Source organism: Sipha flava, unplaced genomic scaffold (assembly GCF_003268045.1).
Source record: "Sipha flava isolate LNK unplaced genomic scaffold, YSA_version1 1_pilon_pilon, whole genome shotgun sequence".
NCBI lineage: Eukaryota > Metazoa > Arthropoda > Insecta > Hemiptera > Aphididae > Sipha > Sipha flava.
Genome location: NW_020272783.1, coordinates 2,658,316 through 2,685,018, shown reverse-complemented (window position 1 = coordinate 2,685,018; position 26,703 = coordinate 2,658,316). Strand labels below are relative to the sequence as shown.

Sequence of the window (26,703 nt, the reverse complement as noted above, 5' to 3'; positions counted from 1 at the left end):
TTTAAACGACGTCGCTCGTACCGACCGCCCGGCCGTGATCTCGTGGCCGAACCAACACTCGAGAGCTTCCCGACGACGATCTCTCCCGAGGTCGCGACCCGTTTTTTTACCAATCGTTTCTTTCCTCCCGCGACGCGTGTTCAACACGCTGACGAAATTGTTTTTACGCCACGCCGAGATTTTACGTACAGGGAAGACCGCGAAATTCCAGGTACTGTTGACGCGTATACGCGAGAAAACAAATCGTTTTACACTCGATGACGCACCGATGCGTTACATGTCGGGCGCGCAGTTTAATGTGCACCGATCTCGTATACAACGTTTTATTCGATCGCGCGAATAGCGATGAAACGCATTTGGATTTCACTGTTTGTTGATTTTTACGTACGATTCCGGCGGTAGTGTTTTTCTTGTGAACAAATGTCCGCACGGAGCCCGACCCGAACGCATCGAATGCACACCGGTGACGTGTATTCGAAAATTTTTAGTGGGAACGATTTAAAGTGTTCCATTAAAAAAAAAAAAAAAAAAAACAAGTGATTTTACAATGTTATAAAAAATGCAAGTGGAGGCGGTTAAAATACGGTATTTTATTCATTTTGTCGTAGAATACCGTGTTGTACCCGATATTATACCAGTATTGATTACTAAACCTGCGGTACCTTAAATTATAAGCAATTTAACAAAGGGATAACCCCATTGTTGATTATGAAATATAAATTATTTTAAAATGGAATAATTGAAAAAAAAATTGCTGAAAAGTTAGAAAAAATTTAAAAAAAAACATAATATCTACAAGAATTGTTCATCAAATTAATATTTAGTCATGCTACCGATTTGCAATTATGATATACGGTAGGTAACATACTTATGCGTGTTATACATAGAAATACGTATTTTTTAAACGGAAATAAAACCAGAATTGTACTTAATATTTTATAGTTATACACTATCTTATTGTACCTATATATTTACAATTTTCGAGTATAATGATAGTACAATAAATTGATTTTAGTCATTTTTAACACCTGAATTCTAAATTAACACGTTTACAATTATATTGTATGTTTTTAATTTTTATAATAATACTGTACTTTATTGGAGGTCCATTCTATAAGTACAGCTAAAAAATTAACAGTTGAGTTACTAAAAATAACGCTTTAATTTTTTTTTTTTTTACTGGCTGTATAAAATAATTTTATACCATGTGTGTATAATACCTTGTGTAATATAGTTTTATACCACTGTACAGTACGAACTCGCATCACTACATACAAGGTATGAGTTGTTAATTGAATTAAATTTTAGATTCAAACGACGAGCTAAAAATGGCCCCCCGAAAATACGCCACTCGTACACACACGTATCATACCTGCGTGCAAACACGTAACGATGCTTATTACTATGGATTTATATGTAAATACATATTTTTATTAAAACGAGATATTTAAGATTCGATTAGAAATGTTCATTCCTATTAATATGATGCTACTTTTATTTTACATATTTTTACATATTTTGGTATAATTACATATTTTTACATATTTCACTAATTTGTAAATATTTTTAAACATATTTTATCATTTCATCATGCATACGTCTTCTTCGTACAAAAGTACAAGAAATTATTTCAAATTTAGATCCAGTAGTAACTTCTATCACTATTAGAAAAGCTCAAAATATTATGCAAAATAAAACATTAAAAACTAATTTAATTTTCATCCCAATGAATTTTAGTTTTATTGCACATACATTTACAAAATTAGAAATAAAAATATGTCCTTAAATGAAAGTATGCAAATTGTCGAATCAACGATTGCAAAATGAAAACTCGTAAGCGGACCAATATGAGACGTCGTAAAAAAGAAAATTCATACTGTTACAGAAAAAAATTCCAGGCTATATTGATTTTAAATCAATGACATAATGAGTGGCAGACACCCTTCTAAAAATTTGAAATTATCGCCTTTTGATATTATGCGCTTCAAATATCCTTTAATCAGCCGATGTAGGTCGATGTGGAACGATCATTTAGCCATTTTAAAAATATTTTCAGGTCTAATAGGTGATATGTAATATTTGATAATTTAAAAGATATTGTAATAATTCAATGCAACAAATCAATTTTTTAATTACATTTTTTTAGCATACTTTTGTAAATTATACTTACACACACACATGTACATATTTCTGTATTTTTATTACATATAAATCCGTTCCCTACTTATTATATACGATCTTATAAAATGTTTAATGCAAATAGACACGCGTTGGCTTTTGTCGCACAGGGTTTTAGGGGTTATGCATGTGTAAAAAATGTATTCGCGTTAACGTTCATCACTGTTGTTTGAAAACGCAGAATATAAAACCGTACGGTTATAAATTACACTGCATCGTGTCATACCGCGACTGGAAGTATACCTTTAGCACGGACCCGACGATTTTCATGAAAATGTATAGTTCGGTCTTGGTTTCAATTCACCGCCGGCGAAGTGTCGAAAACCGTAAGATTTATCTTAGCTTGCGAGCAGAAATAATTAAAAAAAAAAAAAAAAAAAAACGTATTAAACGAGCGTACATTACATTTAGTCGTTAAATACATTATACTTGTACGTTTGTTTTGTTTTAAATTTATTTAGTGTTCAAGAACAACAATAATAAGACCAACGGAGTGTATAACCATTATTTCGAAATATGTATTGTTACGCATGTATATATTACGTATGTATTTAAATTTAAACCGATTCCAAAAGTTGTTAACGAAGTGCAGTCGTTTAACAAAAGGAAAGTTGTTGACTCGTGAACTGCTTTATGATTTATACACTCGAGGTATTTTTAATTACTTTTACGAATGGTATTGACGAGAATGAAATGTTTTCGCCCCAAACGTACTTGTTATGTACCTGCACATCTATGGCTCGATTGAAGGGCTCTGTGCAATAACCAGACAGCTCTGTTATATCATTTTTTTTCAGGAAGCACATATTTAATATTTAATACACATGTATATACATAAGTGAAGAATAATAAAAAAAAAAAAATTATTTTAAAATAGTGATAAAAACTGTGGTGCCCTTAATGAAGTTGATACATGAATATAATATAATATAATAATAATAATATACATATAATAATATTTTTTACACTTTTAACCACAAATAAGGCATTTTTCCTGGAGTTTTCTTGTTTATTGCTCGGAGTTAGTAAATCCTTCTTTTTTTTTTTTTTTTTTAATAATAACTATTATTATAATAATAGTACATATATGTACTTCTACTATCAAACAGCATACTCGAGTTTTAAGACTTATATAACTAATATAACTAAACCTATGGCGAAACCAAGACAGCTCTGGAGTCGTCTGGTTTTTCGTCGGAAAACAAAAAAACCAGGTAGCTCCAGAACCATTATCATTTCTAAGCGGACAGTCGGACTTATCGAGTTCTCGCACAGATAATCTGATAGTTTTTTTCTATTTTGAAACCATGATAATACGAATTTCGCTAAATACGTAGCCGTCCGGTTATCGCACAGGGCCCTTGAATTGCACTGCGCGAGCGCCACAACCAACCTGGGTCGACGCGATTTAAAACGTTTTTGTCGTGGCCCGTACGAAATTCGGTGTGTCCGTGTAATAATATCGCACCGAACAGAAACGCGCGGCTACAGATAGGAAAATAAGAGAAAACCGTGACCGTCGATGCGACATGGAACGTTAAAAAGGAATTATAATCTGGTCGAGAACGCATTAAAATTAATGCGTCTTGCGTCGTTCCGTACAACGAGTATATTATTTTAAGACTATTCCGAGAAACCACTTATTCCTATCGCGTTGCCGACTGCACTATGTGTTGTGCGTTTACACGTGTGAGCGTCGAATCTCTGATATAAATGCGCTATACCAGTGTTTCCCAACTTGTTTTGCCCGCGGAACCTTTGCAGGAGCTTGAACGTTTTGTGGAACCCCAATATTTTTTCTATAATATCAATGCAGACATATGTTTCGTACACTTGAACGAGTGGGTTATCGGACACTTCCGGCACAAGAGTGCCATTAATATAAAAAAAAAAAAAACAAGACGGCTCTAACATCTTGTTTTGTTTATTACTATTACAATATTATAAATTTACATATCGAAGCTTAAAATTTAATATTTGTCTCTCATCACCTCTAATATAGATTCAACGAGAATATTGGAATCTTTCCGTAGTTCTTTTCACAACTGTTTTTAAATCTGGAGTTATTCCCGAAAATTGGTTTCGTAAGTCCGGAGCCGCGTTCAGTTGATTTCGAAACTTATTCTTTGTATACCCCGAAAAGCTACAGACTACGCATCTCACATCGGGAAATGTGTCAATTCCAGTTCTATGCGAAGTACTACTACGTTCAAATCAAAATATTGCTAATTAATTTATAACTTTCACAGATTTCCCACGGAACCCATGGGCTCAGAGGAACACCAGTTGGGAAACACTGCGCTATACATGTACGTGCTACACTCTACGCAATCGTTGTAACATGTGCTCCGAAACGTATGGATCGCATTATATCCGTGATCGTACGCACAGCGGTTTCCGGAATGATCGATCGGCAGCCGTGTGCGACGAGAACAACAAATCAAATAAACGAAACGCTGATCAACACCGTAGCGGTGGTACACGTTGGCACGAGTGTACGCGCCAAGACCGTGTCTAGAAATTTTTTTCGGGAGGGTTCCAAAACATGTATACGGTAATTTCATTGAATTTAGATTTTAACTTTTGATATTTGGTTAAAAATAAGGCGGAGAAAGATTTAATCTACTTTTATTAAAATTAATATCATGTTTTCATATGATATTAAAACTAAAAGCAGTCAACGATTAGTTGGAGCTTAAGTAATTTTTGACTGAAAACGCTTGTGTTGGTATCAAAAATAAATAATTATCTTAAACATTCGTAAAATATTGAAGACATTTCGGGGGGGGTAGAGTCCATACACCCTGGACCCTCCCTTCAAATACGGCCTTGGTACGCACCGTCACGGAGCCGTACCGAGCCATTTTTTGTCCTGAAGCAGAACCGAAGCGATGCGCTCCCTAGGGTTGTCGCACTCGCAGCTTTTAAATGTGTACAACACGATTCGGAAAAAATCCGAAAATCGTAATCAGTTTTCCGGCAAAACGAGAAATAACGTTTCTCAAAATAAGTTGATCGTTTTATATTTTTGCGCCCTCCCCCCAATTAATTAGTCGAGTGTCTCGCCCGCCTCGCCATGATCACGGCTTTGGACCACCGCACCAGTACGAGTACGTCCGACTTGAAAAATCCATACGTATTCTCCTCCGATTGCTGCGCGTGCACGGTCGTAACGCGTATACGATTGCGTATAGCAATGATTTAGCCTTACGCGTAGGCGCCAACGTTTAGATTTTTAGCGCGGGCCTAAAACGGAACGCTCAGAACCGCGTAGATCGTTTATATTCTGTTTGTTGGCTTTTGTTTACACCGATGGACAAATTATCAACACGAAAACATTTTCACAACTATATCTTTTAATATTCAATACATTTTATTTGATTGTATTCGTTTCAATGCAAAAATATTTTTTCTTGTAGAGCACTTCTTAATAAACGTATTTCCTACTTCGCAGGGGTCCAATTCTACCATTGTTTTGTGACAATTAATGACTGCCAAATCTCTTTTTTTCTTTTTCATATTATTTTCTTTAAAAAAATCAACAATCTTCTATTACATACATTTACAATAATGAAAAAATGGGCGGAGTGTGACCGCCAAATCATTCAACCATTTCCGGGGTAATAGTACTTCTTGTATAATTGTTTTAAACTTTTAAACACGGAAAAGGAACTTTCAATGTTGCATGTAGTGACTGATACTGTCATATCAACTGCATGCATTTGCTTAGCTTTGGTAGACAAATAACCAAGTGTAGTTTTAATTTAGCAACAATTAATATATCCGCTAATGATGAAACAATTAATTAAACCTAAAATATCTCTCTAAAGCTTAAGCTTATCAATACTTGAATCATCTTTTAAGAAAAGATAATTAAAGATAATAGGTTCGGTCGACATTAGGAAACGTATTTTCACGTACGTAATAACTTATAAATCATAGTTCAAATAGTAATTTTGAGTTTTTAGGAAATAATTTTTGTACACGAGAACATAAGTCCGTGTCCCCGTTAAATCCAGGTAGATAATTCCGCGGAGTCGGCACCTAGGAAAAGACAAATTCATGTAATAATCTATCTAGAGTAGCTCATTATAAGGAAATCAAAGATACGTTATACTTTATGTTTAACGTACAGCGAATAAGTATTTTTATAATACACACATCGAATAAATATTTTTCTTTGGAAACAACTGATATATACATTTATATATGTGTACAGTTTTCCCAGCAGCTAACAAGTATCGTACTGTGTGTGTGTGTGTGTGTGTGTGTGTGTGTGTGTGCGCGCGCACTATAAATTCCAACGACACCGCAGGAATCGATTTCGAATTACTTTTGTGCTTCTCACCTAACCGGCTCAAGTAAAAACTCGGGTGTGCGCTACCCATGTTAGGCTATATATTATAATACGTCCGATGAGTGTGCACGAGAAACGGTTATACCGCAAGAACGACAACTGAAACGGACGGGCCTGCGTGTCGCCATGATATCGTGTACAAAATGTATTATTTTCAATCTTTCTCCTTTATTATTATACAGAAAAAATAAAATACAATCAAGGCGGAAATTCGTCTTTCTGGCTTTTACACTAAATTCATCGACAATTTGTTCTGTAGATAATGGAATGTCTCCGTGTACGTTCATTAACGCTTAACCGTGACTGCCCCGTCGTACCATTGCTTAAATACGTTTTTAAACGTTTAAGACTAAAAGAAGAAAAAAAGCCCACAGGAGGGAACACATCTCCGATCATCCCTCCACCGTCACTGCGCACGCCACACGACGGGCGAACGCGTTGCCTCCGAAACGATTTCGTCCGCGGAATCACGATGAAACGGTCCCGTTGCATCGGATGTGTAAAGTAAGCGCGGCAATCTGTCCGCGGGGAAGCGCGGAGAAAACCAAAAAAAAAAATTAACCTTCGGAACATTGTCCGCCGTGTTGTAATGAACGCATATAGTTTTTAGACCGGTGCTCGTGTATGTAATTATTTTAATAGACGTATGCGGGGCTGCTGCGTCGCTGAAGCTGCGCAGAGACGCGATCGTCGGACGGATTTGCATTTTAATTCCATTGCCGCCGCCGGCCATCGCGCGCAGTTGTCTTGTACGCGTTTCAATGGGGTCTTGAAACATCCGTTTTATACGTTTCCCATGCGCGTTTCGGACACACGGACGGAAGCCGTACGACGTCCGATAATTCGTCCGTGCGCCTACGTCACCATCGGACCACCGCCGGTGCGTCGGATGATACCGAAATCACGCGTCAACTGTTCAAACGTACAACGCGCGTATTGCGCTCCGCACGTACACGATTGTCGTCTGAAAACCCGGCGCGGACCGGGTGATAAAATGATCAATGGGGTCATCCGCACGGTCAGCACATAAAAACGGTATCGGAGCGACGTGAACAACCGGTGCAACAATGCGATCGCCGTAGAAGTTCACCAAAAGCTCTCGGTGTACTCGACTGCACGACGGTCAATACATCTCCTCCATAACAACGTACTCGGACGCGACCGTTGTTTTATATATTTCAATCCGATCGCTGTTCGTTCGTCGGCGCGTAATGTTACGCGTTTTGATTTGTTTCCCGGACGGCGGTCGGGGAAATGGTTCTCGCGTCCCGTACCGTTCAAACGTTAGCTCCGTCTTTCGAAAGTCCTAACGGAAAGCACGATTATTTTTGCCGCGGAGGGATTCGGGCGCGTCTTAGATCCTTCGTGAGCGGCGCACAGTAATAAAACGAAATCCGTCCGTTTGAAATGCTAGAGGCCAAGAAGAAAGAGCAGTGCGGTTCTTCGAGATTCTGTACAGGAACGAATGTATAAGCTTTCGGCTACGCAGCTCGACAGCACTGGTTCGGCGTTCAACACGCATATGTATAATCGCTGACCGTACTTGTTTTATGTACGATTAATCGGTACACCCGAATCGGAAACTATTCATTCGTTTGACCGCATAAAGTGCACCACAATGGATTGCGTAACAATAAACGCGTTATCGATTGAGACCAATCATTTGTCCACTACCAGTATAATGTGCGCCACGTGCACAACTATTTACATATAATTCACATTTTGTAATTTTGTCGCGGAATTCGATATTATTATATCGTATATAAGATGTGAAATGCAATTTATGTTGAACTCCTTGACGTTCGTTGATTGCTATATGCTATATTTACTATATGCATATAGTAAGCTTTCGTAATATTATTATGAACGTCCAACATATTATAAATGTTAAACCGCTCTAAGTTATTCGTACTGTATACTTGATGCGTGTATTGTTTGTTTTCTGAACCCGAAAGTCGGTTCACAACATCAATTCTCCACTCTGACCGATTGATCGCATTTCTTTTAAGTATAGATACTGGATCTCGCGTCACATTTCAATGTCGAAAAGAAAACGAAAATGTATAAGGGGTTAAAAAACGCCGTACACATCAACTGTAAATGCGACGTTTCGATATTATAAGATGAAAATTCCGTGTTCCGATTAGCGCGAAAGCCGTGCTTTCTCTTGGTTATTTTTTTATTTCGAACAGCAATACATATTATTTACCTAACGAATTATGTTTTCCGCGTGCACGTTTTGAATACGATCCGAGGTCATATGGTTTTAATTGTATGGCTTTACGTATGAAATTAGCTTACACGCATATCGTATAAATCTAAGACAAATACTGTTAAAAAAATAGGAATTATTACGAGACGCGTGTATGTTTTCGGTACATATTTTCGTATATGTTTATGTTACATTAACTGGGCTTATTATTTATAATTGACGATCGCTAATAATAAGCACTTCCGGCTTATAACGATATCAAATTACCAAAAAAAAAAAAAAAAAATTATAATAATAGTTCGTGAAATCCTCGTAGGATTTCGTAAACAACAAGTACGTGAGTGGAACATATGAAATAAAAAAAAAAAAAAAAACAACCGTACGCGGGTTACCCCGGTATCGGAAATATGAATACATTTTTGGTCACGGAGCGCGTATACACTTGCGCACCTCTTGGGCACATTTGTATAATTAACAAGGTACACAGTTAATTTGTTCTGGTACATAATTTTCGGTAAAACAAGACATCGCGGACGGGTCTTGATTATTTATTCAGCGGCGTATGAGTTACCGTAGAAAATAATTTACATCCCCGAAATGTAATTGTTCTATCGTTAGTGCACGGCTGTATTGCGTTCCGATGCCATCCTGTTGTTGCGGCGCGGGTACGTATATCGTATAGCATTTAATGTTCTAAACGAAATTGTCCTGTTAAACTCGCGGCGAAACCATAATTTGTATACGCACGGTGCACTTGTTACACACGCGATACGTATATTTATTATATATTTATGCACGGCTGTTGTTCCTTACAAAACGTTGATTCACATACGCCGCGTATAAATATATTACACACGCGTAGGCATGGTAATATAATGTTGAAATAAATTACAACGGTCGAATAAATTATGCTATCGCTGTTTCGAACGTTTATCTCTTCGGAAAAAAAAGAAGCTATTAAAACAATCTGTAGAAAAAAATAGCTTTTTTTCGTGCGTTCTATTAATCGTAGGGCTTTTCTGAACACCACGGAGTACAATTATTCCGGATTGTTAATTTCAAACCAGATATACGAAATTAGATCTATATGCTTGGTATGGATTTATTACAAAAAATTAATACGTTTTAAATACGTCCCATAAATATTTATGGGCGTCACGTAATGTCAAAGATTATTTTCGTATGGAAAACACTAATTGTTGTTTAATCGGTTATATTTATAGAACAACATTTTATTGCTGAACTAAAAGCATTTAAAAAAAAATTTTTGGACGGTATTATATAGCGCACAAGAGTAACAACATATTTTTAACAATTTCATGTGGTGTAAAACTTGTGCTTGTAAAAGAAAATTGTCGAATTTAATTTGGATTTTGCTTACGTTTTACCATCCTTGTGGCCAAAAAACTACTTAGGGTATTTTATGTATATATTTTCGAACAATATGTGATTTTTTATTTACGTACTCCTAAAACATTATACCTTACATTTCAATCGTCATCACGGATATAATTACAATCTGACGAACATTTTGCTTAAATTTACCGTAACTATAGTTATAATGACAATTATGCGGTGGTATACAGGCGTGGTGTTTACTTGAGATTTACATTCGAAATGTACAGCCATATATCGTTGAAGTTCCATAATTAAATCCTATACATTTTGCGTTACACTTAGGTATGTGGTGAACATTTGTAGTATAGGTAACTTTTTTCGTCTCACATCAGCTATTAATATTTTTACTGTATTTTACGTTGTTTAACCGACAAACAATGACCGTGATCAATTCGATGTGTACATGAAAAACCGTGTAAACGGCCATTACATACTGTACGCATAGTTAAAAAAATTGGTATGTTTTTATAAAAATAAAGATTGTAACGACAGTTTTCGTAAGAACGTTGTTCGATTGACCGTTAAAATATGATTATTATTAGTCGAAGGTATACTTCATCGCAATTGCATTTCATCGTACGGTCTCTTGCGGGAACAATTAAACAACGTATTGTTTGAAACGTTTATACACCATCGGTTACAAAACGTTGTGTACCATTTTCTCGGCATCGCTTTTTCGTCGACGGCTTCGCCCCGAAACGTGCGTGGGCAGGCAACCAAGATTACGCGCGCGTATGTCGCGACCAGCGCCGGGGCGCCATATTTTCCCACGTTCAGATGAAACGTTTCCAAAGGATAATCATCTCGTCCTTTTACGCAGCAGGAACATTTACGAACGCACGTTATAATTCCTTTGTTAACACATATCTTCTGACACGGTTTGTACAGTTTGGACGAATCTTTTTATTTTTCCATTAACGTTTTAGAAAGAACCAAAATCATGAACTCGTACTCCTATTGTTCCGTTCTCATCGTAACACGAGTGTAATTTGTAATACTAAAAGCTTGTTGACGAAACGATTGAACAACAGCTCCAACAATAGTCTACAATATTAATTCCGTTTTGTCCCGCAGCTAGTTTGTTGTACAATTTACGTGTACGGTCCGCAGCGTCGTACGAAAAATTACTCTTCGGCAATCTTTTAGCTGTTTATTTTCGAGAAACAGTGCACATTTAGTACGTTTAACCATCATTATCTTCATGCTTTCGTTAAGGTAAAATTAATCTTTTAAACGAGTATTCGAACGCACAGACTCGGTAGGTAAGTAAATATCGTTGCACCGTACACGTACGAAAAGTAGTAATAACACCGATGAGAGAACGCGGACGGATCGTCAACATTATTATAATCAATAGTTTTTATCTTCGACACGTGAAACGAAAAAAATGAACCTGTTGTTCTCGTTGCTCATTGATGAGTACCGCCCCAAACGTAGTTGTCACGTGTGATATTGTATTGTACCCGCCCACACCCCGATAAACTTAAAATTTAAATAATTTTTTTTTTTTTTGTTCGTTTCGTCGTTCGTTAACATCAGGGGCGGATCTAGAGGGGGGAGGGGTTTGGGGGTCAGCTGACCCACGGTTAATATTTGTTGACAAAATTGGCATCTTGGAATTTTTTTCTCTTTTTAGTCGTTTATTTGGACTCTTGGACAGTTGGCCCATCGGAGTTACTTGAAAAATGAATGCCATGTATATTCAAAATTTTAAATTTTTCAATTCATAATTTAAATTTTAAATTATATCGTTTTGGTAGAAAGTTAAGTGAATCAGATTTTATTCCGTACGTTTGTTGCGCTGATAAAATTAGATTATATTTATTAATCGTAAATAAGTCATTATCGGTGGTATCACTAATTCTAAAATGTGATGTAAATATACTTGTACACTTTTATGAGCATATTGTGTTTTTTTTTTTTTTTTTACAAGGTATTAATTTCTAATTCAGTTTCATCCCTAATAAATGGCCTCTTGAAATGGCTTGACCCACATTTCCCCGACTCTGGATCCGCCACTGGTTAACATTATCGGTATTATACGAATAATAGCGCAGGAATAATACGTAACACGTGATAGAACATGATCACTGTCGACATTAACAATAACAGCAATCGGATGCGTTTCAATTGGATTACTTCCGCTTTTACGTTATTATTATTGGACCGGCGACGAGGAAAACGGGTGAACGCGAGACGAGCGGTCGCGTAACGTTACGCGTTCGAGGATTCGGTGCGGTATACGAAAAACGAAACACGGTAATAATTCGGGGTGGATAAGTCGCAGGCAGGGCGATCAAGACGTCGACTCCGACCGCTTTGCAACGGGTGACAATTCATCGTAACAACCCCCGTGAGCCGCTGCTCGCGTTAACAACGGTATTGTTTACGCGGTGTCCCTTTACGCGCGCGTTTCGTATTTGCGTACCTACGTTTCGTCACGCACGCGGGCCCGGTGCGGTTTCACGTACGCGATTTTTTTTTCGCCGCCATTGGATCGCCGACCGAACCGATCGTTACGCGATAGGGTTCCGGTTTTTCGAGTGCCCTACACACGCACGTCCACGGGGACGAGGGGACCGATGCGGCCACACTCGTCCGTCGAACACTGTTACGGTCGACACCCCGTTCATCGCACCGGCACGCGTGCGCACGGTTCTTCGGTAACAATGAGTAGTCCCGTTCGAGCCTAACGCGCGCGACGCGACGACGTGTGGGAAAGTCGACGCGGCACGATACAATACGTACATCGCGCGTACACAGGGGCGTGGTATCGTCCCGTTCGAGTTATTATAACGCGATACGACGTGCATTACGATGCGACCACCGAGACGAGCCGAAGCCGAGACGTTCGCCGTGCGCTGTACGACGGGGGTTACCGGTGAACGCGGTGGAAAAATTGAAAACCCGAGTCGCGTTGTTCGGAAAATCAATCCGAAATGATCTCGGCGACGTACAAGAGAATACTGTTTTGACGCGTACTCCGGAATCGTTGAGGTCTTCGCGCCGACAATTGTAACGCGTACAAACGGGAGCGGATTGTTCATATTCGGCCACGCGTTTGACATGTCCCTGGTATTGACGGTTTACGCGTAAAACAAATATTTTTCCATGTTTTTCCCGTACCCTTAACGCAGATTGTTGTTTTCGTTTTATCATTAGAGCCGTCTACCACTAAGGATCGTTATCACGCTGTCCAACGAACATTATTCCCGCGGGGGTCTTGCCGTTGTCAAAAACGTATTTCCATAAGGTCGTGAACACGCGTTTGGAAAACAGACGCACCGAGCCCGAACGTTCGAATCGAAACCGAAAACAGAACAAACTTTTCATCGGAGCCAACCGCGTTCTATTTCGTTCGACGTGTCCGGACTCCAGTCTCGATGTTTCGGTCGGCAAATCAATCGTGTCCGCAGCTCTAAAACCTAATGGCCGGCAACGGCAACGATCGCGTTCACGCGTTTCGCGTGCTACGGACATTTTCCACGGTGTATAGTAGTCGTAGGTCAGTGCGCGAATACGCGCGTACGATAGGTGAATGAGGCGAGTGAACGCGCCCGCGTACAACGTAATAATCGTAATACTAATAATACCGTGCCCGTACATCGCGCGTGTAATAAAACCAATAACGAAACGATCGTAAAAACGAAACGAGCCTAGACGAGTGCTGCGCACCGCCTCGTGCATAGGTGTACACCGCGTTACGGACCGTATCCGAATATTTATTGGATCGTAAAACAGTAATAATAATAATAATAATAATAATAGTTGTAACAACGATAGCGGGTAATAAAAAATAAAGAAGAAGTAGCCCTTTTTCCAACGCGCTCGTGCGCGCACAGATGTATACATTATTATTGTTGTTGTTGTTGTTGTTGTTGTTAATATATTACAATGTTCGTTTGCATTACGATACATAATAAAGTGATAATGATAATAATCCGGCGCGCGTAATAAACGGTCCATAAATGTTACCGGGAACGGCCAATAAAAACGGTTGCCAACGAGCACAACTCAATAATAATAAAAGCCGAACGCACTGTGGCTGTTACTGCGATGATCGGTCGTCAACAACCGCAGCCGTCGCAGTCGTAACTGCGCGCGCGCGCGCACGTTTATCCGTCGCCGTCGAATTTTCATTGTTGCGATCGCGTTGCCCCTTTATCCGGTGTACAGTTGTACGCGCGCGTACCCCCGTAACGACTGCGACGGTGTTTCGACGGTTTGTTCGGCGCGCGCGTCCGTAAAACAATTTTTTCACCCTCTATCTCTCGCTCGTCGTCCGTACGGATTTTGGACGCGCTCGTCGGTCGACGAGATCTACGTGCCCGGTGCTGTTCGGTTGATCCGTAAACGCGGCGCCGCTCGCGTCCGTCCCCGTAAACGTTCCCCGACGGCGTTCCGTCGACGTCCCTTGCGCGCGTTGGCCCGCGATCGTTGTCGGTCTCGGTTTTTCGGATTTCCGCACCGACCGGGGACATCTGTGGGTGGAACGCGGAAACGCGGTCGAGCGTCCGGTCGGGGCGCCATCTGTCCGGTCCGCACCGAGCTCCGTGGACCACCCGCGCATCCCCTAAGTCGAGAACGTCGTGAGACCGGACGACGAGTGAACGGACCACCCGCCACCCGTCGTGCCGTCGAACGGACGGACGCGAGACTCAACGCTCGTGAGAAATCCTTGTAAAACCCGTCTCGTGCACACAAAACCTACCCGTACAAGCAGTGGCGTATTTTTCGGGGGGATAGGTTCTCGACCAGCTCTCCGGAAGAAACGGAAAACGTTCAAAAGTCATAGATTACTTGCTCCAGGGAAAGTGAACATTAGTTGACATCATGTGATTGTTGTTTTCGTGTAAAAATGGTTAATACTTCAAATATATTTTTTATAATATTTTAAAATCACTTATTTTTTAGAAAATTGTTAATCCTCCACACCCATAATAGATTTCAAAGTCACTGCCTATAGGTGCTGCACTTGCACTGTGCACCGGGGGGATGTATTTGTATATAATCGTATCGGATACGAGTGCGACGCATTTACGATTCTTTTCGTAATGACGTACAAGTGACGCGAACACATGTGAGTTAACTTGCGAAACGAATAATTTTTACATAAACAATGGATGGACTAGCGTTTTCAAGGAATATGCACGCTATTGTTAAGATCTCGTAACTAGACCTGTATAGCTGCATCCGAGTTGCGGTCAAAGACGATTTTTGAGATAAGGACAAATAACAGTTGCGGTCACGCGAATTGTAGGTAATATCCTAGTTGAGTTCATATACCTATTACTTATCTGTAAAGTCTATACATAAAATAAATAAAATTGTATAGTCCAATAGTACAGTGGCGTACGTATAACTTTTGTGTGGGAGGGGGATCAGTTGCAAACAAATTATTATGGAAGGAAAATACCAAAACCTAAGTACTTGCACATTAAAATAATAAATAATAAAATACATATATATATATATTGAATGTGTCGAAATAATAATTTACAATTAATCCTTGAAATATTTTTTTGTTTCCTAATAATTTCCTAACATTAAGAATACTATTTTATACAATTTTTTTAAATACCTATGGGGGGGGATCTGAACCCCCACATTTCCCCTTGTATACGCACCTGCAATAGTCGTATAATCACGAACCACTTGATCACCAATCAATGGTACGGCAAAAGGTTAGTTACAGTGTTTAACGTAAGGCAGTGGAGCAGTTAAACGAGCGTCAGTCCAAAATTTTTCATTCTGAGATGTCAAGTACAGTACTCAGTGTACTGGGGTCAAATGGCGTTACATTGATCAGAAAAAATATACACACTGCAAGAATGAATGTTCACCCGAAGTTGCCGCGTGACTTTTCACAATTACATTTGAAGCTTCCTAACGTAATTAATAAATGCGAACCAAAAATAATGAAAATTGGATTTTTATAAACGATGTTCAGAACAATATAATATGTCTTACGAATCAGATAAACCTTAATTTTTTAATACAATGTGATTCAATTTTTATGGACGGTACTTTTTCATGTTGCCATTTTCCTTTTAAACAATTTTTTGTGATACATAGGTATAAAAACAAAAGCAGCTCATTCGTACCTTTTTTTTTTCGTTATTGCCCTGCAAATTTGTTTGTAATGCGTACAAGACTGTAATAGACCACCTCAAAGGTTGTTTGTTTGACTACATCCTAAATAGAGTCTTCAAAGATTTCGAACCTACACAATAAAAATAGTGTAGACAGTCCCAAGTCTGTTTATAAAATGGGAAGGGGAATGTTAAAACTGTTTTGTAAATAAAATAGCACGGTATATAATATATACCATACATATTAGAAATATATTTGAGTGACCGCAACTAGTACTTATTTTTTGATTTTGTCCGCAACTTGTATACACCGACCTGTATGGTTAGCGCTTGGAGCGGAAAATTGATTGTTAAAAATATTTAAATTTCAATAATTTCACGTGAGAACGGTTTGCGTACGACGAATTTCAGTGTAATCGAACCGTAATACGTACACTTTTTTTTTTTGTTCGAAAGTCTCTCAAAGGGTCGAATCCGATGTACAGCGATGTCAATAAATCATGCACGTATGGATAAAATGGACTTGGACACGGTCTATGTACTTATTTACAATGGGCGTTTCTCCGACTGCTGCTGCACGACATTTAAATGTGCACTATTGTACTATTGCACACATACATTAGCAGGAAAAGACATTCAATATCTCTGCATCGTGGAAATTAGAAATCGAGTTGTTAAGCAAATACGTACAAGTAAATGAACGCAACAACGCATATAGTATAGTGTACAGAATTTATTACACGATCGCAATAATAGCTGTTATCGATACAGCTTTTTGGTACAGCTTTTAATGTGCAAACAAAAACAAAAAAATACTTTATCGTCGCTCTTACGTCAATCGAAAAAAATGCATGCCTATTGGGTGTAGTTATGTTTTTTTTTTTTTTTTAAATCATATTCATAAATATTGCATCGGATACACGAATTTTCGTTTAAAAGGAAAAAATAAAAAATTATAAGACCTACATATTGTTGTTGTTAAAAGTCGCAGAAGGTTGCACCTATTCGAAAACCCAGAACTATACCGTAACGTCAGTGGTTTTCACTGTGTTTCTCTGATACGCAAAGGTAGTCTAGGCACTCCACGTCCACGGAAAAAATCAAATTCAGATACCAATAAGTTTAGTTGAATTGTGGCTTTTATATAGATGGTGTAATATTATTTCGTCCGTATACCGACTGAAAATAATTTGTTAGTGTACATAAACAGTGTTGACAATTTTACTAATATTATAAATATTATAATGTCATACGCATTGCAAGACAAAAAACAGATCATAGACAAATAATATTTTATGAGTTATGTAATTCAATATTGTTATTTTTGGTTTTTAAGGCTTTTTGATTTTTAGTGATTCGTATATATATTATCATCTTTTGAGTTACTATTTCATATGTGGCGAACCGATTTATCGTGTGTGACATAGTCACACGAATGAACAGTTTTAGCGACACGCCAATTTAAATATAATTCATAATTTTTTCTTCGATTCCTCTTATCGACACGTTAAAAAAATTATATATTCTGGAATTCTTCGCGTTGCAGTCGCTATTCGATACTCCTATTCGAAACCTTTATTACGATCGTAGACGAACGATATGCGCCCGCCGTTCAAATTCGCCAAACGACGATTTTAAACGCAACGATAAAGAAAGCACCGTTTTAGTGAATGTTTCGGTGAATTGTTTTAGCCAAAAGTCAAAATCAAGGTTAGATGGGCACGCAGAGCGAATAAAATCAAACCAACAGTGTTCGTTGGACCCACGGCCGTACACGACCTACGCGCATGGAGAATCGCGAGTCCATCGACGATTTCGCGTTTTCTCTGCGGACCGATGAGAGGAAAGAAAAATAAAATGAGTTGAACAGAAAACACGTCGCAGGACGCAATATCTTGGCTAGGTGTGTACCTCCACCGGACGGACCGACAAGTTCGCAACCGACGTAAAACCGGTCCATGCGGTCGCGAACTTCTCGCGGTTGAGCTCAACGAGTGCGAGAAGAACGCAACTGTCCTGCCCACCGACCGCAAAGGATACGCGTGTGACCGAGAACCCGGATTGGCAGCGGAAAACAACAATAATATTATAATTACGGTGTCGCGTCGCGGGCACGGCTCCGGGGTCGAGCAATCGATCCGGGCGGGAGAGGGTAGAAAAAAACGAAAAAACTGGAGAGTTAACACGCCGCCGTCCGTACACACGCGCACACGCACGCACACGAGTACACCGCGTCGCTGCACGCCATTCGCGTCCGCTCTCTCTTTCCCATCGTTCCGCACGCGTTCGTCCTTCCCCCCCCTACCCCGGTCATCGTTTTTTTCCATGCACGTACTTGCGGGCTACACCCTCGGACGACTGCCATTAGGACACGCGCTCGGACGTGCGTACAATATGTCGCGTATACGTGTGCGCGCACCGCGTGTACTCGTTTCCATCTTTTATCGCGTCCGCGTCCTCACCGCGCTCCTGCGCCCGCACGACTGCTGCGAACGCGGTCCGGACAATCGCAACATGGCGACACGTTATTTTCCCTTTCTATTGCTCAATTCTTCTTCCACTCGGTAAACCCTTTCGTTCCGCCACGATACGGCTTTCGTGCCGGACGGCGAGACGTTTTCCGCGGCAACGCGCCCTCGTCCGACCACCACGTGCCGCCGAATCCTACGACCGGACAGGGCTGACACGTGCCCTGTTTCGCGTAACATCTCGGCGACCGATCCGGTCGTCGCGAACGCGTGCGTTTTGTTCGCGTTATGTCGGGATCCGAATCCGATCGCGTGGGTCAGGTATCGTCGTACATTACATCACAGAACTGTCCGGTTAGAACAAGAAGTCTTTTCGACGGGTTTATGCTCGAGATTTTCAATATAACTTTTGCTAACATTGCCGTGTGTTCATATGACGCGCCCGTTTAAATACTCGTAACAACGAGAAAACGTTGGACCGATGTACTCCGCGGACTAATCCTCTCGACTCCTCTTCGAAACACGTCTGAGCGCGCTGATCGCAAACATACGTGTAACGTGTGCGGCAAACAGTTAATCGATTCGAACGATCCTTTAGGTGTTTAGCTACGAATATCTGAAAAAAATTCGTTGTTTGCTCGAGGCCATAATGACCGTATGCGTCGTGTTCGACTGCGGAGTAGATTCTTTTGTATCCAAATGAATTCGGTTTAACTCGTCGTTTATCGTGCGGTTGTTAACAAACGGATTACTACCCACATTGATTGTACTTTTCAACGTAAATAGTATGTTGACAATTTTTTCCTCATTCTACGCTATCGATTCGTTTTATTTTACGTTTTATGTTTCTCTGTAGCGAACCGAAACCGCTTTAATATCATGCACCTTATATAGTATATACTATCGAATGTACATATATTCCGTGTTAGACCATAATTTATTACGTGTTTGCTCTGAACGGGTTATTGTTTGTGTGTACGCTAACGTTTTTAATCGAGAAAAATATCCATAATTTTACAGTCGTAATAAATTCGAGTTCGTAAAAATCGCAAATTTTTATAAAACAATATTGTTCAGCATTTATCTAAATGAATAACCATGGTGCACGTTCGAGGAATATCTAATAACATCTAAGAACGAATTCTTTCACTAATAGTTCAATAACCGTTCTAGCAAATTAACTTGCCCACGATAAAATATTTGAACTGTCCACGTTTAATATTTAATTAATAATTTAATAGTTCATTATTCATAAGTCCGCATACATTTTTATACTTATTATATATAATAACTTTACAAAGATGGATTTTTATCGTACATGTTCGTACTTATATACTATACACAGATTTAATTGGTCATCGAATCATGTAAGAGCACGTATGTAAAAGATGGTTATTTATAAAATCATATAAAAATAATTTACTAAATTAAAATTTATAATATATATACAGGACTAGCCTTAGGGATGGGTGACCGAGGCCTTCGCCCAGAGCGCTTGTTGAAAGGAAGAAGGGACCGCCTCAATGATATAATGTTAAAACTGAAAAAGTTATAGAAATATAATTATAATATTCTATACATTCTAGTGACTATTATTTATTATAATAGGTTAGGTTAACTACGAAAAAAATAAATATTTTTACGGTCTACATTCGGATCCGGTGGACATACTGCAAGCACGTATGTATATTTAATATGTGTGGCTACATTGTTTATTGGTGGATTGATTTTTAAAAGAAGCATACATGAACACAAAACATGAGTGTACAATATACATACATACGTAGATTTTCGTAATTAAAATTTAGATCTACATTCATAAAAATTTCGGTAAACGTTTATCCCCAATATTTTTATTTTTTTTTTTTGTAGGTACAATAAATGCTTACTATTTTCATGTATGCGCAAACATCACTGCGAGTGATAGATAATTTTAAAATAGGTTCAATCTCTTTGCATTAATTATTTGCTTCAAGTAAATACACATGCAATATTCATATAGACGACGGTACTTAAAAAAAATGCTCTTTAAGTACATATACATTCGAAACGTGAATACTAGTACCTACAAGTAGAGTAGGTACTGAACTCGTTTTAAGTTTCATTTAAATTTTTAATAAAATTTTCCGATGATTTACCGTGTTTGTGTAAGCATAACATACATATTATTAGATAAGTAGATTTTAAAGAGTAATAAGAGGGTGTATATACAAATGTACAATTTTTTTTTTAATCGTTTCGTACGCGTTGAGAATTATCGTTCAGGAGTTGTTCAGAAAGTTATTTTTCAGTTCATGACATACCCATAAGGATAATAAATACACGTACATAAACGTCAAGAATACGACTGAATCGGCGCTCCTGTATACCCGGGTGGTTAGGTATACGTAATAATCCTGTATGAAACTCATCACACACACACACATTTATTAAATATGTTCGTTACGTGTCTGCGGCATATTTAAGGATGCTATAAATTTATATATTTTACACATTATTTCGGTGTTGACTGACGTGTGTACTGTACGTAAAATTTACGTATAACATACAACAATACAATACAAAAGGGCGCACGAATGTTGCTATTTGCCGCTCTCTGTTTGTGCATACGTGCACTACAATCAGTAAAAACACATAAGTACGCGTGTACTTGAGGTACTCGTTCACGGGGTAGGTATACATTTATAAATCTATATCTGTATTAACAGAAAATGCAGGAATAAGTGCGTGGATTATAGTTGATGCTAATTATGCACGCAACGAAAACGAAGAGATTGTTCGTTATCGTTTTCAATTTGAACGGGCGAAAGCGACCGCTGAACGATATGTAATTTGGTATATAATAAGTACACGCGTGCCGTTGTTTCGAATCGATGTACATCGCCCGGACGGTTAAGCAATACGAATAGAAGATTATCAATGAGTATTCAGACAAGAATGTATGTGTGTTGGTACACTATTTGGTAATAGATACGATTTGTATACGATCCCACACAGCATTTGTTAATCAAAACGATTGTATAAATATTTAATTTTGATTAGAGTTAAAATATTTAAAATTAAAAGAGTTAATACTTTATTGAATAAATATATAGTTATTTTATTTTAAAAATAAAATATTTCACAATATTTATTAAATATTTTAATATTTACATTTGATTTTCAATGGTAATAGTTATTAAAATAAACTTAATATATTAACTTTTATTCAATTTGTGAGTTTAAATATTTATTTAATTCTTAACTATTAATATTCACAAAATATTCATGATTTTAATTAAACTTATGGTTTATATAGATTTAAAAATAAATATTAAATTTTCAGGTATTTGATACGCAATATTGTATATTTGCACTTCGTTATTTAACTTTTCTGAATAATATCTATATAAACGTAAAACATATGTTGTACCTATTTATTTTATAAATAAATAAATTTTCGATATGTAAAAATAATATAAATAGACTCAGGGCCATTAACATCGGTAGGGAAATTTACGGGATCAAACTCCCTAATTCTCTTTTCACAGTATGGAAATATTATATAGACGTGGTGACGAGTTACGATATTATTATTATTTGACATCGAAGTTTGAACCGCTGTTTGCAGTCGTGTGCATTCCGTTTAAAATAAAATATTATCTTATTTATCTGTATTTTCCTTAAATTCGTCGTTAATTTCAATTTTGTAGTTATTAATATTGTTTTTGCGTACTACACGATTATGTGTTGTACCTATCGCATTGTGTTCGTGTGACGCATTCGCGCCAAAACTCGCAACGTATTATAGGTGCGCTGCCACGTATTACGCGCTAGACCTCTGGCTTATCATTTTATAATCACTAAATTATACAGTCTCCGGCTGTGCCGTATTATATAAGCATTAGTGCGATTTCGATGTTTTGAACTCGGACGTTGGAAATTAAAATTAAAAAAATAATATAAAAATAGGATTTTTCTTATGACGACCAAAACATTACACATTAATCTCTTTATCTCGGTTACGTACTCGTTTATTTAGTAACGCGTGAGTAATACACGTTGATAACTCCGGTTTTTATGATGTTTACCGTTTATACATTTGACTTGTTAAACGACAACGGCTTACATGCCATTGAACCGCTCGGAGATAAAATTATAATAACACGAATGTAGCGTGGAAACAAAATAAAACGTAGAATAGAGTTCGTCGACAGAACGCTTTTATGAAGTACCTACTACGAAACGCGTTTTATATACATATCGATTTCGATTCACATTGGCTTATGAATATTTTAATGTCGTCGCCACGTTGTACATGGACCCAGTTTTATAAGAGTGTTTGACATTACAACGTTCGATTATTTTGTTTTGATAAGTTGTTACTACCGTTGGTTAAAAAAAAAAAAATAATAATAACTATAACGCGGGCAATCAAAGTTACTACGCAAAATATTTTTTCGATCGCCGCGAAACGTGTGGATTTTTTTTCTTTCTAGAAGTGATAACTCGATTATTTTCGTTTTCGTTGTTTGACTTATTTTCAGGTCCGAGACGTTAAAGCCTTACGCGACGCAGTAGTAATCGGCTAAAGTACATGGGCGTATTTGAGGAGGGGAGGGGGAAAGAAAGGGGCATTCGCCCCCCCCCCCACGGCTCGTATTTTTTCGAATACAATACATTGGTTTATTTAAAAAATGTAATGTACAAATGTTCGAGAACACTCAATCAATATGACATGAATTAATGCATCATATCGTTATGATATGTTATCATTACGACAGGGACACGAGCTACACGCAGGTAGTAGGAACTGTAAATCATTTTTAAGTTCGTATGGAAAAAAAATTAGTCTCGTCTCCCCCGCCGACACGAACACGGCCCCTCGGTCGAGTACGCGTGATACGCGCGTCCCGAATTCTCGCGCCGGGGAAAACGTTACGCGTCGCGATTACACGCGCGTAAAATTTCGGGTTCGGAACGTCGAGCCGACGCACGGGCCACTTGACGGCCGTTTATTGTTTAGTGTCCCGTCTCGAGTGCGCGATATCAATTGCTGACGTTAGGCAGAAGTCCCCGTGTCGATTTCGAGCCCGGCTCGTTGTATACATTATGTGTCGTACTCGTTCCTCTCGTCCGGAGTGCATTTTGTCGTCGCTAACAAACTTCTCTCGTAAACCAACCGCACGATTTACGTACGCAACGTTACTTATAATTCAAACACTGCAAGCGCGCGTGCACAACGATAAATCGATCTGTTCGTCGAACACCACTTTTCGCGTCCGCGCGACGGCGTCGTACGCGTACGTTGTCCGTGTGACGATTTAGGTTTAGGTGCACCGTCGTGTGATATATTACGCGGACCCGCTAGAAGTGTTTACAGCGCGCGCGCGCGGCAACAGTTTATACTGGTATACAGCCGGTTCCGCGAGACGCACCGCGATCGTCGTGCGCTTCCCGAAGTCTCGAGACCGTTTCCCGTGTACGGAATGTCCGTACGACGCGGTGCTTTTGACCGGCATTAAATATTTTTGTTTTTTTTTTTTTTTTTACTAACAAATTTCATTGTGAAATATGAATAAGATGATTTAAATATTTTTTAAAATGTTTACGATTATGTATCTACCTCCGGTAAGCGCAATGCTTGTGGAGAGTTACATTAAATGATAATACACAAAATCGCATACAGTAAACGTAATTCCAAATAACGCGAAAATAAAAGATAGAGTAACGTAATAAATTACACGAGTAACATTCGAAATACTTCAAAAACTTATTCGATATTTTAAACTATTATAATAATAAATTTAATTTTTTTTTTAACTATTAGCGAAAATAACCACGGGTTAAGTTGTTTTTTAGTGCACGTGATTCTAAGATTCCCAATTGAATATTAAATAAGTTTCTTTACATGTAATGCCATTGAATTATAATAATTACGACCTGAATAATCAACGAATTCCCTTTTTTTCCTTGTATAAAAATTTTCATAATTTTTTATTATAACATATAATAGATTTTTATATACAATTTTATATACCTTTTTATATACAATCTCGATTGGTAACACATTCAACAGCTTAACATTTTCACCAGTTGAATCTAATAAATCATTTCTACCTGAACAGATTCTGACAATTTTTCTTTGAAATAAAATTAGTGGTCTAACCGCGTTTTCATTTAAACCTCCCCATACCAACAGATCATAGTGAGATATTGCCTGGAATAATGATAAATAAATTATACGCATAACTTTCACAGGCAGGAAATTCCTTGATTTAAAAAAGTTAAACGATACCATCTCATATTCTTATCAAAAATTAAGCCCAGATATCTTATACTAGAAACCATGTATATTTTATGACACATGCTGTCATTACAATTATATTCATTCCCACAAAAACAGAGAGTTTTAAATCATCATGATTCTCATCTATGTCGATTGATAAATTTATAAAATATAAATAAAATAAATATATATAAATCGCGATCCTTCGAAGTTTTAAACGATATGAATAACGCGTACGTACGTTTTCGGATCACGCACGAATAAGTCTTCGCAACGCGTTATGTTAACCTAACCCGGTATATTAATTGTGATTGCCCGCCGTTCTGCCGTACCGTTTGAAAATGTTCCAAGTCCAATAGATCGTCTTAACAATACGTTATTACATGCATAAATTATTAATTTGCGTTGAACTTTACTCGAATATAATTGGACGTACGCCTGGTTGCAACGTATGACCACGGTGATACGTTGACCGGAAAACAATATAAATTTATTGTTCAAGGACCATTCAACGTATTTTATGTATTACGTGTACGTTACATGGCCCGGTCAATTATTTTGTGCGGTTATGTAATTATACTACGCAGTTTACCGTTGATAATATATATCATTTTCTTAATTTCCTCCGCGGAGTAATGAGTTTTCTACAAATCGTTTGTGTGTATACTACGACATCCTAGCCGGTAGGTTTCGTTCACTTACGCATAAAATACCTTTATAAGTACGTGTAACGCGATTTACATACCGTATATTTATCTCGAGTTTCGTAGCCCGAGGCGCACATCGACACGGCGCATACGCGTGTACGTGTAACAGCTAATAACGCTGGCGAGATCGAATTTTTGTCAAAATAATTATTCCAGGGATGTTTACACAACAACACGAACGATTTCGTTAACAATATTCCTTTCTACAATCCGCTGTGTTACTACAACGTCCGAGTTCACGATTAGGAGCGAAAAATATTATACGCACAGAATGTAATATAAAACGAGAAAAGAAACTACAATTATGATTATTATAGGGGGAATTTTTGGACAGAATGGTAACCGCCCAGCGGGCGAATTGCTGGACGCCGCGGCGGGCCACGAACATTTTTTTAATAGCTATATAATTATTGATACGATCCAATCAATTTCGAAGGGCAGTGTGCGTGGCCGAATAAAACCGAATATCTACTACGGGTAACCACCGAAATCGGTATATAATGTACCGCGAACACCAGGTTTATTGGGAGAGAGAGAGAGAGAGAGAGAGAAATATACTTTTAGTTTTCGATGGACCGCGGTAGATTATAATATACGAACATGGTCGTGTGGAAACAGGAATCGGCTGCGGTTCTTGTAGCGCGCACAACGCGTGCATCGAAACCCGTGCGCGGTATTTTATACGCATAATACATATTATATTGCTGCGGCTTAACAAACTGTGGGAGATTTCGTGGCTTATTTATGTTCGAAAGCCGAGACATTCGGTTAATTGAGCGCCCGGGACCATTGTACGTATCGGGTAAGAAAGATACGTGGTGTACGCGGCCGCGTGTGTGTATTAAAGTTTTTTCTTTCTTTCTTTTTTTTTTTTTTTTCTCTCTTTCTATTCTCGTTCACAGATTGGAACCGAGAAGACCTCGGCGCAGGACAATGGCCGCACGTGACAAATGGGAGACCCTCCGGTTGATTTATACTGTTTTGGGTATTTTCGGAACGATTTCTTACCATGTTAAAGCCGCG

At 38.3% G+C, this 26,703-nt stretch overlaps 2 protein-coding genes across 2 annotated transcripts in view; one reads left to right on the top strand and one right to left on the bottom strand.

Moving 5' to 3' along the window:
* The window catches only part of LOC112682172 (homeotic protein ultrabithorax-like), a gene marked incomplete at its 3' end in the record, with an annotated part of 6,721 nt that extends 5,456 nt beyond the window's left edge, over window positions 1-1,265 (bottom strand). The window contains exon 1 of the mRNA XM_025552691.1: window positions 1,221-1,265. Coding sequence (XP_025408476.1) covers window positions 1,221-1,265 — 45 coding nt within the window. The remainder of the gene's footprint in view (window positions 1-1,220) is intronic.
* Window positions 1,266-1,404: 139 nt separating this feature from the next.
* LOC112682170 overlaps window positions 1,405-26,703 on the top strand; it is a 39,110-nt gene continuing 13,811 nt past the window's right edge. Inside the window, exons 1-2 of the mRNA XM_025552690.1 lie at window positions 1,405-1,416; window positions 4,428-4,732. Coding sequence (XP_025408475.1) covers window positions 1,405-1,416; window positions 4,428-4,732 — 317 coding nt within the window. The remainder of the gene's footprint in view (window positions 1,417-4,427; window positions 4,733-26,703) is intronic.